Consider the following 13,138-nt stretch of genomic DNA (forward strand, 5'->3'; position numbering starts at 1 on the left):
AGGCGGAGAGGGCTCGCGTGTGGTGGGGCCTGGGCCTGGGGAAGCCGACGCCGGTCGTCCGGAAGCCAGGAGGAGGCGAGAGGCCGTTCGTGGACTCCGGGCCTAGGCCCTGTCCCCTCAACCCGCTCCCGGGGCCTGGGTCACCCCCATCCACGGAGAGAGACCAGCCGGGAGGTGCGGCCGCGCTATGGACCCCTGACCCCCCGGGTCGCTCGGACTCTGACGTGTGGACTGACCACTACTGACTGCACCGCCTGTCCCCGTCTCCTGCCGGCCCTTAGCATGAGCGAGGGGGACCCGGCCGGGTGACATTGTGCCCGTTGGCGGATTCTCGATTTCCCCTTTCCCCGTCCTCGCCCTTCTCCTCCCACATGAAGTGATTCTGAGTACCGGGGGGGGTGGGTTCTGGATGATTGTTGTTACGAACCCCTGCTTGTAGTTGGGGGGTATTTAATCTGAGGCCTCAGGGTCCTTCGGTGTCTTTGAGTGTTCTGTGTGTGTACATATTTTGCTCTTAAGTTTATAAATATACATATATTGAGAGTGTCCACGTCTCCTCGCTGAACCTTAGGAATCCTTTGGCACCATGTCCTGTGTGCATTATAAATTTTCCTCTAAACTCAACTATGATACCGTCACCTTTGATGGGCTCCACATCTCCCTCTGCGACTTAAAGAAGCAGATTATGGGGAGAGAGAAGCTGAAAGCTGCTGACTGCGACCTGCAGATCACTAATGCGCAGACGAAAGAAGGTAAGGGCCACAGGGGTTCCAGATATTGCTGGTTGAAGGGAGATACTAGTTGTAAGGTGCTTGGCAGATTAACCGCCATTATATACCTTGTGGGTCTGTTCTTTCTAATACTTTTGATACAACTTTCATTGATCAGGGTTAGGCGGCCGGCTTTATTTGATTTCTGCATACTTGGGTCATCTGTAACAGGCTAATCCCAAAACATAGATGTCTGATTACTCTTCTCGAAGTTTTTAAAAATGAGGTGGGGGGCGGGGAGGGAAAGGAGGTTGTTGTTATTCAGGTTCTCTGGGTGCTTGCCTTGTGACGTTTTCTAACTGCTTTTCATCAGAAGGAAGGGAGTAGACCATATGCAAGGTTTCTTTTGTTAATGCAGCGATAGAGATACTTTTCTAATTTCCTAGTTTAACGTTTTGGAGTGTATATGTCCTCCCTTTTTCCCTCTCGCGTTTTTTTTTTTTTTTTAATTTGGAGTTGCCTGTGTTGTGGAGAAGGGATCCTCACTTTATTATTTGTGAGGATTTAATCAATGTTGTAATTGTTTTTGGAACTTGAAATGTTCTGATGTGACCACTTTTATCTCGTGTATAAATTCCACAATTAGTAGTAAAGGAATTAAGTAGTGGAACTCTTAGTTCATCACATTACTCTTAAAATTTAGCAATTCGGTAGAGATCAAAAGTACTGGTTTTTCTCTTTTAAGGTAGTAATTGCTAGATTATATGTGACTTGTACTAGGATACTGAAAAATAGCAGGCTGCTATCATAGGAATACAAATAGGCCACTGATTTGAATATTTTAAGTTTTTCTTCTTTTTAAAAGTATTTTATAATATTGAGAATTTAACAGTAGGTAAATGTGACCAGCAATCTTTTCTGACAACTTGTTTTGATTTCTTTTTCCTCTGTGCAGTAGTGCCTATGTATAGTTTTCAGTAGATGAATCTTCTGAGACTTATTGGTAGGATGAGAAGAAATAAAGTGAAGTTCTAATTAGGTTAGGGTGTTTTTGATCACTAAATTTGGCTTAAGGTGTGACATGGGTTCTTTTAGTTGAAATGGGAGGTCTCTCACCTCTTGCCTGTAGTTTGGTAGGTAGAGTAAATCTTTTCATGTAGATCAGTTTCTATTTACAATGCAGATTTAAGTATAATTATAGGTTAAGGAACAGCATACTGTAGTGGCTTATCATGACAAAAAAATTTTTTTCCAATTTTATTTATATTTATTTTTTGTAGGGTACAGTGTGTTGTTTTGATACATGCATATACTGCACAATGATTCACTTAAGGTAGTATAGTTTTGTACCCGTTAATGACTCAGAAATAGGAAGAACTTTATTCACCTGATAATATGTGAAAAAATATAGTCTGCTCTCCCTTCCCCCTTTTTAAAACAAGTGTCATACCCTTTGGTAATTGTAATTTTGTGTAATATTCCTCTCCTTAAGGAGAAAATTGTTGGTGGTCATGAACAGTTGAGAAATAACTTTTTAAAGTCCACCAAAAGCATCTCTTAAGTATCATTCACATTTATCAGAACAGATGGATTTATGAGAATTTTAAGCCGTCTTGATACATTATTTACAAATGAAAGACAACATAAATGAAATTAGAAGATATTAAGGTAATTTTAATCATCATATACTGTGCAGGTTTCTTATTTTGCTGGAGTATTACACTGTTGAATCATTTGAGGCTAGGCTTAATTCATCTTTTCCACCTAAGAACTGAATACAGCGTTGTTAGACTTGAGTATGTTACGGTTGAAAAAATCTTGTCCACAGATTTAAGAGTTTTGTGACTTTGTGTTTTTTTTTCTAGTCCAGGAAATATAAATAAGTGATGCATAATCCACACCCTGAAAGCCAGGGAAGTGCTTTGCCCAGAAGCATATTTTCTTTTATAAACTTGTGTGAACTGCCTATTATTGGAGAAAGCTTTGACTTGTTAAGAAAGGGGAGCTGTGGGCCAGAAAATGTGCATTTTATGCAGTCCTCAAAGGAGAAAAAGGTATCATTGATAATAGCGCAGAGGGTAGCTACTTAATGAGTTTTATGGGAAGTAGTATCCAGTGTCACAAGGCAGTTGAGTACTTGGTCTTAGCATTATCCGGGGAATTAAAGATTGTAAAATGAATGTTTATAGCTTCATGGGATACTGCTTAGGAGAGAAGGTTGAACTGGATCATTTTGGTTTGTTTTATATTAATGTTTAAGTCATTTAATCTACCATGTTTCTATAAAACATTCCTTGCAGCTTTGGAAATCTGTTCATGTTTAGTACCCTTAAATTTTGATAAGACTAAAATGCTTGGATCTGAATTCCGTGTGTTTTAGACTTAAGAATTGTACTTGTTTATTTGTAGACTATATTTCAAAATGAATCCCAAATGATCTTTGTTATTTTTGAAAAACTTCTCTACTGTGCTTTTTTGCAAACTGACCCCCAAGAAACAACAAAACAACCTTCGTTCTGAATTTAGGGTGAGAGATTTGGAAGCTGTATTTTTAAAAGACCCTTATTGTCTTTCTGACTCCATTTCTCAGGTTTGTCTTGTTTTTCATTCTCTCCATTCCTTTCATGTTTTTGGATGAAATTACACTGGTGAGGAGAAAAAGGGACTTTTGAAGCTCACAGACTACTTGTTAAGGAGTATTTTAAGTGTGAAATACTTTGGGGGGTAGGAAGTCATCATTGTAGTTCAGGTACTTAAATGGTCAGTTAGAACATCTGTTTGAGGGGCTTTTGGGCACCTGACTTTTAGTTTGACATAGTGCTGTGCTAATCAAATTAATAAGTTGTCTTTAAAAGCTATTGTGAATGCACTTGAGAGTTCTTACATATTAAGAAACTTCCTGTCAGGTGTTTGACACTGTTTTGTTCTAGAATTAACTTTTTAAAAAATCCCACATTCCCACTTCTCTTGATTTTTTTTTGACTCAGCTTGATTGGAATTTGGGACTATCATGAACTATCCAAGGTGATGATAGTCTTACATTGGCATGCCTAAATCTAGGAAATTGCATCAGTCTAGTTGGATACCTTTGAGATATAGCCTTCTACCTGAAATACACCGAAAAGAACCCTTGCCGGAACAATTTAGTTTATAACAAGGAACTCTAAGAGCATTATGACTAAAAATAGTAAAAGATGATATACATTGAAAGTCTAAAATGCCTACATATGTGATAAGCTTAAAATAATTGGGAGAACTGAGGTAGTCAGCCACTTAGTGCTGAGCATCTTAAGTGAAACAGGTACACTTAGTAACATTAAAAGACTGAACCCTAATGTCTGGTTTTGTGATTAAGGGAGATGGATACATTTTTGCATCTCCCAGTAGTGAGTTATGTTCCTTTTTGGTAATTTTACAGATTCTTGCTTTGCAAATCTTTTTACCATAGTTAAGGTCCAATTTCTTAATTTCATTCTTATAAATGTTGTAAATAATAGTCCAAATAGTAGAAAAATAGGACCCATTCACTCTCCCTCTTGGTCTTCTCAGAAAGTGACATCCAGATGCTGAAGCCCAGGAATTCATGCCTGATTCCTCTTTCTTCTTAATCTCCCCAATATTCAGTCCACCAGCAAGCTTGTGAGATCTACCTCAAAACATTCTGGTTCTCTTTCTCTATCTGCCACATCCTAACACAGGCCATCATTTTCTCTACCTGGACTACAGGTAGCAGCCTCCTTATTGGTCACCCTGTTTCTACTCTTGTTCCCCTATAGTTTATTCTTTACATAGATGCCAGAGTAATCTTTTCTTTTTTTAACATAAGTCATTATTACTTTGTTTAAAATCTTTCAATGACTTCCTATTGTACTTAGAAACAAAATATAAATCAGTGTATGACAGACTGTACCTTTCTACCTATAGTTCATGTCATTCTTTTCTTTTCTTCAGCTTTTCATACTTTTTTGTGTCATTTTTCACATGCTTTTTCCCTCTTCCTGAAAATACTCTTCCTCCAGCTTTTTTGCATATCTGTCTGGCCTCTTAGTCTTCAAGTCTAAATGTAAGTTTCTCAGTGGGGCTATTTTTTAATCATTCTATGCAGAGTTACATTCCACTATTTATTCTTTATTAGGAAACCCTTTTTATTCATAATAGATCATAATTTAATTTTTAGTCTGTCTTCCCCAGTAATAAAGGTTTCTGAAGGCAGGGATCATAACACTTAACTCATGTTTAGGGGCTAGAAGAGACAGAATATCTTCATCCTAAACAACAGCTTTTTCCCATAGTTCACATGTTCGGCATTTCTCACTAAAGTGGAGAATGATTTAGTATTACTAAGATTTGGCGTTTCAAAAAAGAAGGGGTACGAGAGCTTAGAACGTGGTGACACTATTTGGTGTCCTTTAAAGAGAAGTCTCCTTATGGCTTTGGATATGTTTTTTGACAATATCAGCAATCTAGATGCAAGGAGCATGTAATTATTAATGCTCTTTTATGTTTAGGTTCATTTCCCATAAAATTTATATTTGAAGTTTTCTAATTTTTGGATATTTACCCAAATCCCCAAATAGAAATTCAGCTCTTTATATATTTATTTACAGAATATACTGATGATAATGCTCTAATTCCTAAGAATTCATCTGTAATTGTTAGAAGAATTCCTATTGGAGGTGTTAAATCTACAAGCAAGACATATGTTATGTAAGTATTTATAAAATCTCATGTATTTCTCAAAATAGTCTTTATTTTTTTATTTTGTAAGAAGTGTATTTTAGAACTAAACTTATTATGTAAACCTTAATAAGTATATTTTCTCAATCCTCAAAACTGAGGATGGGGTTCTTTTTGTTTTCTCTGATTTCTTCCCCCACTTAAACTGGCTTAGCCTATAGAGTTAGAAGTAAGAGCTATTATAAGGAAAAATTTTTGCTCCATATGGGCAGTATTTACAAAGATAAGAAAGTGATATCAAATCATTGAATAAATATTTCTGTATTTCTTTTTTTTATTTGCCTACTTTGGGGGGAGGGTCCTTCTGGTTTTGGGGAGGTTTTTTACTGCAAAAACGAACATGTTATAGAGAACTGTGCTAAATATTTTGACAGGATCGGGAGTACTCAGGATTGCTAACATTTGCTGCTTATCAGTAAGAGGCTTTGGTGGGGAGGCCATTGAGTATGTAGGATTTATAAGCATTAACACTGGAATCAGGCTTAGGTTTGACTCCGTTCACTCTTTTATACCAGTTGTGTGACTTAAAATCTGTGCCTCACATTCCTCAAAAATAAAATAGGGATGTGAGTACGTAACTCACAGAGGGGTATAAGAATAAATGGCACATTATTGGAGTAAGAACACAGCAGTCTCTCAAGACTAGTCTAGAAATTAATATTCAATAAAAGGGCAGGATTAAAACTTTTTATCCTTAGCTTTCTCTGCTTTCTTACAATTTTAATAGTGATAACAGAACTATAATTTGTGAAAAGGGCAGCAACTTGGACTTAGAAGTTAGGTAGCTTTGTTTGAAATTTCGGCAAATCCTGCTTTGGGTCAGTGAAAAATTGTTGAATTTGCCAGTCTTGGAATGTGTTTTTGGAATTGAGGTAAAGTCATTTATTGGAGCTTACCTTATGTGGGCAAGTATTCATTCAAAAATTTTTTTCACTAATTTGTTGTAAAGTTACATTCTATATCTTAACATTTAGAGGTCCTTTGGTGTAATATCTTTTGTATAGCAACAACTTTAAAAAACTGAATACTTCTTTTGTTGTAATTACCAAGTAAACTTAGTGGTATGAGCTTTTAGCTTTAAATGGTTTTAAGAATTATAAATTACAAGGAGTATTAATTCCTACAGTCTAGTGAGAAATTATAGTCTATCAACTGCTTTTTATTGATAGCAAACATTTAGTTTCTTTGTATTTTTTGATATTCAGAAACTTTTGGGAAAAGAATTGTTTGAAGTACATGGTAAAATAAGTTGCCTCTTACACAGAATTTCATGTCAATTTATGATACATAGGATTTTGTTTGTAATAAATTTGCCTCATAAAATTCCTGAATTTGTTGAGCAGATACTAGAAAATGAAAGCTTTTAATCTAAGGACTTCCAAATCATGATGCTATCTAACAATTCTCTATAGTCAAGATACTATAAACTTAAAACTAATTTGGTTAGAGCATGGTGCCAATAACACCAAGGTCCAAGGTTCGATCCCTGTACCAGCCAGCTGCCCCCCCAGAAAACACTAAAACTAAGCATTTAAATGCTATTTTTAGCAACTCGACCCCTATCTTCTTTCCTGTGTGGACTAAAGAAATTTCTTTTTGGATTTGTTTGTATGTTCTTCTGGTTTTTATTAAGGTTCGATCCCTGTACCAGCCAGCTGCCCCCCCAGAAAACACTAAAACTAAGCATTTAAAGGCTATTTTTAGCAACTCGACCCCTATCTTCTTTCCCGTGTGGACTAAAGAAATTTCTTTTTGGATTTGTTTGTATGTTCTTCTGGTTTTTATTTATATATATATTTTTTGTAGCTGGCTGGTATGGGGATCCAAACCCTTGATCTTAGGTTATAAGGCTGCAGTCTAACCAAATGAGCCAACCTGTTTTTTTAAGCATCAAATTGTTTAATTCTACATAACCATTTAATGTGGGTTTTTTTGTTGTTGTTGCTGTTTTTAGCTAAATTACTCTTCAGATTATGTTGCGTTTTCCTGTGAGTTAAACTTCTTCAGTCCTTGGTCATTGTTTTGAGATATTTTAAAAATGAAAATACCTGTTAGCCTGTCTTCTTGGATTCGAAAATTAGTTTTTGGAGCACAGCAATTTCTCGGGGATCTAAATCTTAAATGTTAACAATAGTAGTCTTGCTTTAAGAAAACCCGATGTGTGGAAATTTATATCTGGACCTTTTCACAAGCTGGGGAATGATACGATTTAATTTTTTAGTCTATTAAGAATAAAACACAAAGTTTCTAAACATAACACAATCCCCATACTACCTTTCAGAAAATATTTAAGTGCTAAGATACACCTATTTTAGAATTTCCCAGTATGGCATTCTTTTATTAAACCACAAATGTACCTTGAACTATTCAAAGGTGGTAAAAGTTAATCAAAGTAGTTTATTCCTTACTTCAGAAATTGGCTGTTTTTAGATTTTTGTACCAAAGGAAAATTGTGTTCCTAAAAATGTATGATTACAGATATATATTAAGATTTATTAGCATAAAAATTTATAAATAGCTAATGTTTTGTTTTTCTTTTGTTTTTTTAGAAGTCGAACTGAACCGATGATGGGAACTACAAAAGCAGTATGTAAAAACACAATCTCGCACTTTTTCTACACATTATTTTTACCTTTATAATGTAGCTGTGAAGTAAATCATTTTAGAACTTAATATCCAACTGATCATAGTACATATTGTAAATAAAATGTATTTTGATGACAGCTTAGTTGAATATGGGTAAATGTGGCATAATTTGCACACTTATTTTGTAGAAATGGGTAATTTGTGCCCATAACACTGTTTCATATTAAATATGATAGCATTCTCCCTGTATGACACTGTGTTGTACAGTTAATGTATGATCCTTTTTAGATCGTGTAGGTTTTACACTAATGAACATGATAACATGTTCTACATCTGTCTGTCTATAGTTAGTATTTTGTATGTATGTACAGGCTGTTGTGTGCTTTTTGTTTTCTTGCAATAAAAAGATGTTTGGAGTGTATATTTTGCCATTTTCACGTTGTATCACTTAGTTTTTGTTAGTTTTTTTTCTTTTCTGCCTGATTGATGGCTTTCAAAAATGCATTAGCAACATGCAAAGTTTGTATTAAAGTTTGATGTTTTCTCCAATTTCAAACAAATCATAGAAAAGAGCTTTCCAGAGACCACTGATGCAACTTTATTATTTAGTCTTGCTTTATTTGGCAATTTTGAGCTCCTATCATTTGTTTATAAATATACTATAAAGTGAAACCTGAAATTGGTTCCTGCATGGGTATATAAATGTCTCAGTGATTTTACAAATTAAGCATATTGTTTTCAGAATTTAATAGGAGGTCTTCCACTTCTGTCTAGTCTGCTCAAAGGTCCAAATTAAAATATTTCCCTCTTTTCATAAGATACTAAAATGCTGCATTAATTGTAGACTGTTGAGAGCTGCAGCTTATCAAAGGTCACTCCCCTTAACCAGGATAACGTCTTCATTTTTATAACAACAGATTAACCTTAAATGTAACACCATTTTGACCTTGAGTTCTTAAGTAAAAAGGTAGCAGCATTCCTGAATTGTGAGGTGAAACATCTGTTTCAGAACACAGGTCTGAGGTTGGATTCTATAAAGTTTATGGTTCTCTAAACATTTTACTGCCCAGGCTTGATATTGTACACAGCGCAAGATGTCTGATATCTTCATTTAAAATTCAAGGGTATCGCTTGCTATTTCACTTTATACTTTTAAAAATACTACTGATCTTTGTGTATGAGGCATTTCACTAACCTTGGATTATTGAATCTTAAACATGATAACGTAGAATATCTGAACTTTGGACTTGTTCTCTAGAATATATGGCCTTTAGTTCTTGTGAAACTAAATATAGTGATTCAAAGATCAAAAGTCTTAGTGTTTGGGGTTTTTTTCCCCCTCTTTTTGGATATAACCGGTTTCTGGGGGGTTTTTTTGTTTGTTTTGGGGGGGTTTTTTTTTGAGTTCTTGTGAAACTAAATATAGTGATTCAAAGATCAAAAGTCTTAGTGTTTGGGGTTTTTTCCCCCCTCTTTTTGGATATAACCGGTTTCTGGGGGGTTTTTTTGTTTGTTTTGGGGGGGTTTTTTTTTGTTTTTTTTTTAAAGCGTAATGCTGTAAAAACTGTCCAAGTTTCTGTTTTGCTGGTGATTGGTTTAAAACTGATTTTTATGTATCCAAATGCTAGCACTAATTAGATTGACTATCCTGGTGACTGTAGTAGTTAATGTAAAACGTTTTGTATAAAATACATTTTATATAGTATTTAAACTAATTCAGATGAAGTTTTATTTCTTGAAAACAATTATTTTCTTTTTGTTTATTAGCATGTGTATAAACACAAATCACATGTTCATAAATAAAGTTAACATTCTTTTAGCCTTGTGTGTTCCCTGGCATGTCTGTATTACCTTTATAAGAAGCTGTTTATTCTAAGCTTATACAGGTTTCTCTTTTTCATTTCTTTTTTTTAATACTTTAAAAGTGGTTTTAATTTTTAGGTAGAATTATCTGAAATGGAGACGTTAGATAACTTGTTATCCCCATCACTTATTTGCTTGGGGTACATTTACTGAAATTTAGGATGAGAAAGAATATATTCATCAAGCGTAGTTATTGCCCATCTTAGAAGACTTAAGAATCACATGGATTGTACACATTCACAAAAACAAAGTAAATAGAGGCACTAAACCCAATTTTTTATTCTGATAAGTAAAAGTAAATATATGTACATTTTTGGTAATTTAAGCCAATTCTATTCAAGGATGACTCTTTCCATGATCCCCAGCCTTGTTTTATTTAGTCATTCTTCCATGTTAGTACTCCAAAGCCGGATGTTCTTGCTAACTAAACATCAGAATTACATTTTGTAGGATCTTTTAATTTCAAGCAAGTAAAATTGGCATAAAAAATTGTAAGTCACTCCCAGAAACAAGACCCTAATTAGATGCAGGGAGATGGGTTAATTTTAACATCTACATTGTGCTTTGCTCAGTTTCGTGAAGACTTTCTTTTACATTAAAAAGGCAGGGTTTTTTTGGTTTGGTTTTTGTTTTTGTTTTTTCCATTAGTTTCCTCTCCTAGTATCTTATTGACAGTCACTATTTTTATTGATGTTTAGTACATATAAATTCCTAATCATTTTTAAACCACTCTTTGTCAACATTTTTACTCATTTCTTAACACCTTGCTATATGTAGAAAACAAAACTGGATGCCTTTATAAATTTGTGGTAAATTCTTTTTTGTCAGTTGTGAGGTATTTATAATGATTATTTGGTGGGAAAAAAGTGATTTAGATGCAGTTGCACATCGGAAACCACTTTCAATTCAATAAATACATGATACTAATAATATGTTTGCAGAATACTAAAAAGACAAGAAAGCCCAGAATAAAAACAAAAAAACAGCTATATAATAAGTATTAGGAGTAGGAAGATTTTTTTTAATGTTTTTCAGTTTCAGTGATAAGAAAGTTAATATAAATGACTGCTTTCTTTTTAAGGAAATCATTAGTATTTATATTCTAGAAAGTAATGGGCTATTTTTAAAGGCTATTAGTTTCATTGATGAGAAACACAGTATAGATGATAGCTGACAGCAAATTTGTTCAGTCCTTGTTACTTAAATTCACATAATTCCAGCTTGATGTAAAATATAAACCTCTTTAAAATAGATTGAGCAGGTCAGAATTTATTTTGGATAAGAATAGGATATTTATGTACTTTTTCATTTCTTTTTCTACTTACCCCTTGAGATTAGTTCTTGAAGGAAAAAACACCTCAAAGCTGGGCAGGAGTGGGAACCCGTTGGTGGATTATGTGGTTATGCATTAGAAGTGTGGGATTAGTGCGTTGTAAACTCTTTACAGTCCCTCAACGTGGAGCAAAGAAACTTGTCTAAATAAACATCCCAGTAAAAATATGTAATAATATCTACTAAATTAACTTTTAAAACCCAAGATATTTGTAAGGTGTATCTTAAATTTAGCCAACATTATTTTTATTTACATTTATCGAATCCGTACTGTAGTGGGCACTTGCTAAGAACTTCTATTGAAACTGGTTACATTTCTATTTGGGGCTCTTAAGTCATGCTGCTTCTATTTTAATACTCTTAGTTCTCTGGAATACTTGAAAAATACCCCACGAAAACTTTTTTCTTTGATCCAGACATCTTACTACATTCTCTCCATTTTAAAAAAGAGTTCTGACCAATAATGCATGAGAAATTTATGTCATGTTGAATAAGCAATCCACTTACTATGTAGGAAGCTGTAGGGAAATCATATCTTCAGAGTTACTTTGCTAAAGGGTTTAAAAAAAAAAAAAAACATTAAAACTTCAGGGGATCAGAGAATGAAAAAAATTGTTTAAATGTTACATTTTAAAATACATTTTTAAAAGCCCTCTTATAGCCTTTATATCCTCTGTTTGATTAAATTAACTTTCCTTTCTCCAGATATTAGAATCCATAATCATATGTGACAGCTCTGTTTGCCCTTTTCCCAGGGTGCCTTTGTTTTCCTTTTTTTGGCTGAATATCTTTGCCCTGATAAAGCTGTGGTTTGTTTGGCAGAAGCTATTTGTTACTCTTTGTATGGGAGAATAAACAAACTTACTCAGACTGAGCACTACATGCTCAAAAAAGAAAAAAAAAGTGGCAATTATGTGGGGCTGTTATTTATTAAAAGCAATTATCCGAACCATTAAAGAGCTGCGTGTTTTTACAGTGTTGTATAATGGCATTGTGGGAAAATTAGAAAGATTTCTTATTCTCTCTCCCAGTGTACATTGTCTTGAGCATTATCACATTTAGAGACCATTGAGAAATATGGGACTCTTAATTTAGTATTCAGTCACCACTCTGAACAGATTTTCTGTGTGATGTACTTTTCTTTACCCCGTTTTTTCATTGTAATTGAGTCTCCCCTCAACTGATAACCTTTATAACTGTGTGTGAAATATGTAGAGAAGGATGAAGGAGGTTGAGCTACATACACTTTCAGGCTTAAAACAAAATAACGTTCTTTAGAAAATGCCCAATATTTGAACATTAAATGTCAGTAGGGGCTAAATGATCACTTTCAGATGTTTTCAGTGTGGAACTTGAATGTGTGTTTAATTTTTTGTGAACAGATTGATGACTCTTCTGCGTCTATTTCTCTGGCCCAGCTTACAAAGGTATATATATATTCTTGAAAATATGTCTTTTTCTAACATCGTATTTTTTTACGTGGAACAATTTTTTAAGAGGGGTTGGGGGAGGAATTATTTTACAGAAGCATTGTACATATTATTTACTATCCTGTAAAGAGTAGTGACCATTTTGAGAAGATAGGGGAGTACTTTGTCAGCTTCAGCATAATGGTGGCGTATTGTTCATCTTCAAGACAGAAGAAACACACGAAGCTACACTTAATCATTTTTTTCTCTCATACATTTTAATTATGCATTGGAAACTAACAAAGTTCCGGAGGAATTACCCGGTTTTGGCTGTAAATTATGTGGACTTTCTTTCAGCAGCCAAAATGGAAGATTTCCTTTACATGGACGATTATGTGGTTATTTCTTGAATATTTGAATTTATCCCACGAAGGTCAATATTTTAAATGTGATACAATTGTTTCTTTATGCTATAGACTTGTAGTCTGTCTGCATTAGGAA

At 34.4% G+C, this 13,138-nt stretch overlaps 1 protein-coding gene across 2 annotated transcripts in view; it reads left to right on the forward strand.

The window, feature by feature from the left end:
- The first annotated feature begins 6 nt into the window (after window positions 1–6).
- RBBP6 (retinoblastoma binding protein 6) overlaps window positions 7–13,138 on the forward strand; it is a 31,232-nt gene continuing 18,100 nt past the window's right edge. For both annotated transcript variants that reach the window (XM_008568450.1, XM_008568451.1), the window contains exons 1-4: window positions 7–752; window positions 5,318–5,417; window positions 7,997–8,033; window positions 12,611–12,655. In XM_008568450.1, the coding sequence (XP_008566672.1) occupies window positions 587–752; window positions 5,318–5,417; window positions 7,997–8,033; window positions 12,611–12,655 (348 nt within the window). In that variant the 5' untranslated portion in view covers window positions 7–586. The remainder of the gene's footprint in view (window positions 753–5,317; window positions 5,418–7,996; window positions 8,034–12,610; window positions 12,656–13,138) is intronic.

Source organism: Galeopterus variegatus, unplaced genomic scaffold (genome assembly GCF_000696425.1).
Source record: "Galeopterus variegatus unplaced genomic scaffold, G_variegatus-3.0.2 Scaffold411, whole genome shotgun sequence".
NCBI lineage: Eukaryota > Metazoa > Chordata > Mammalia > Dermoptera > Cynocephalidae > Galeopterus > Galeopterus variegatus.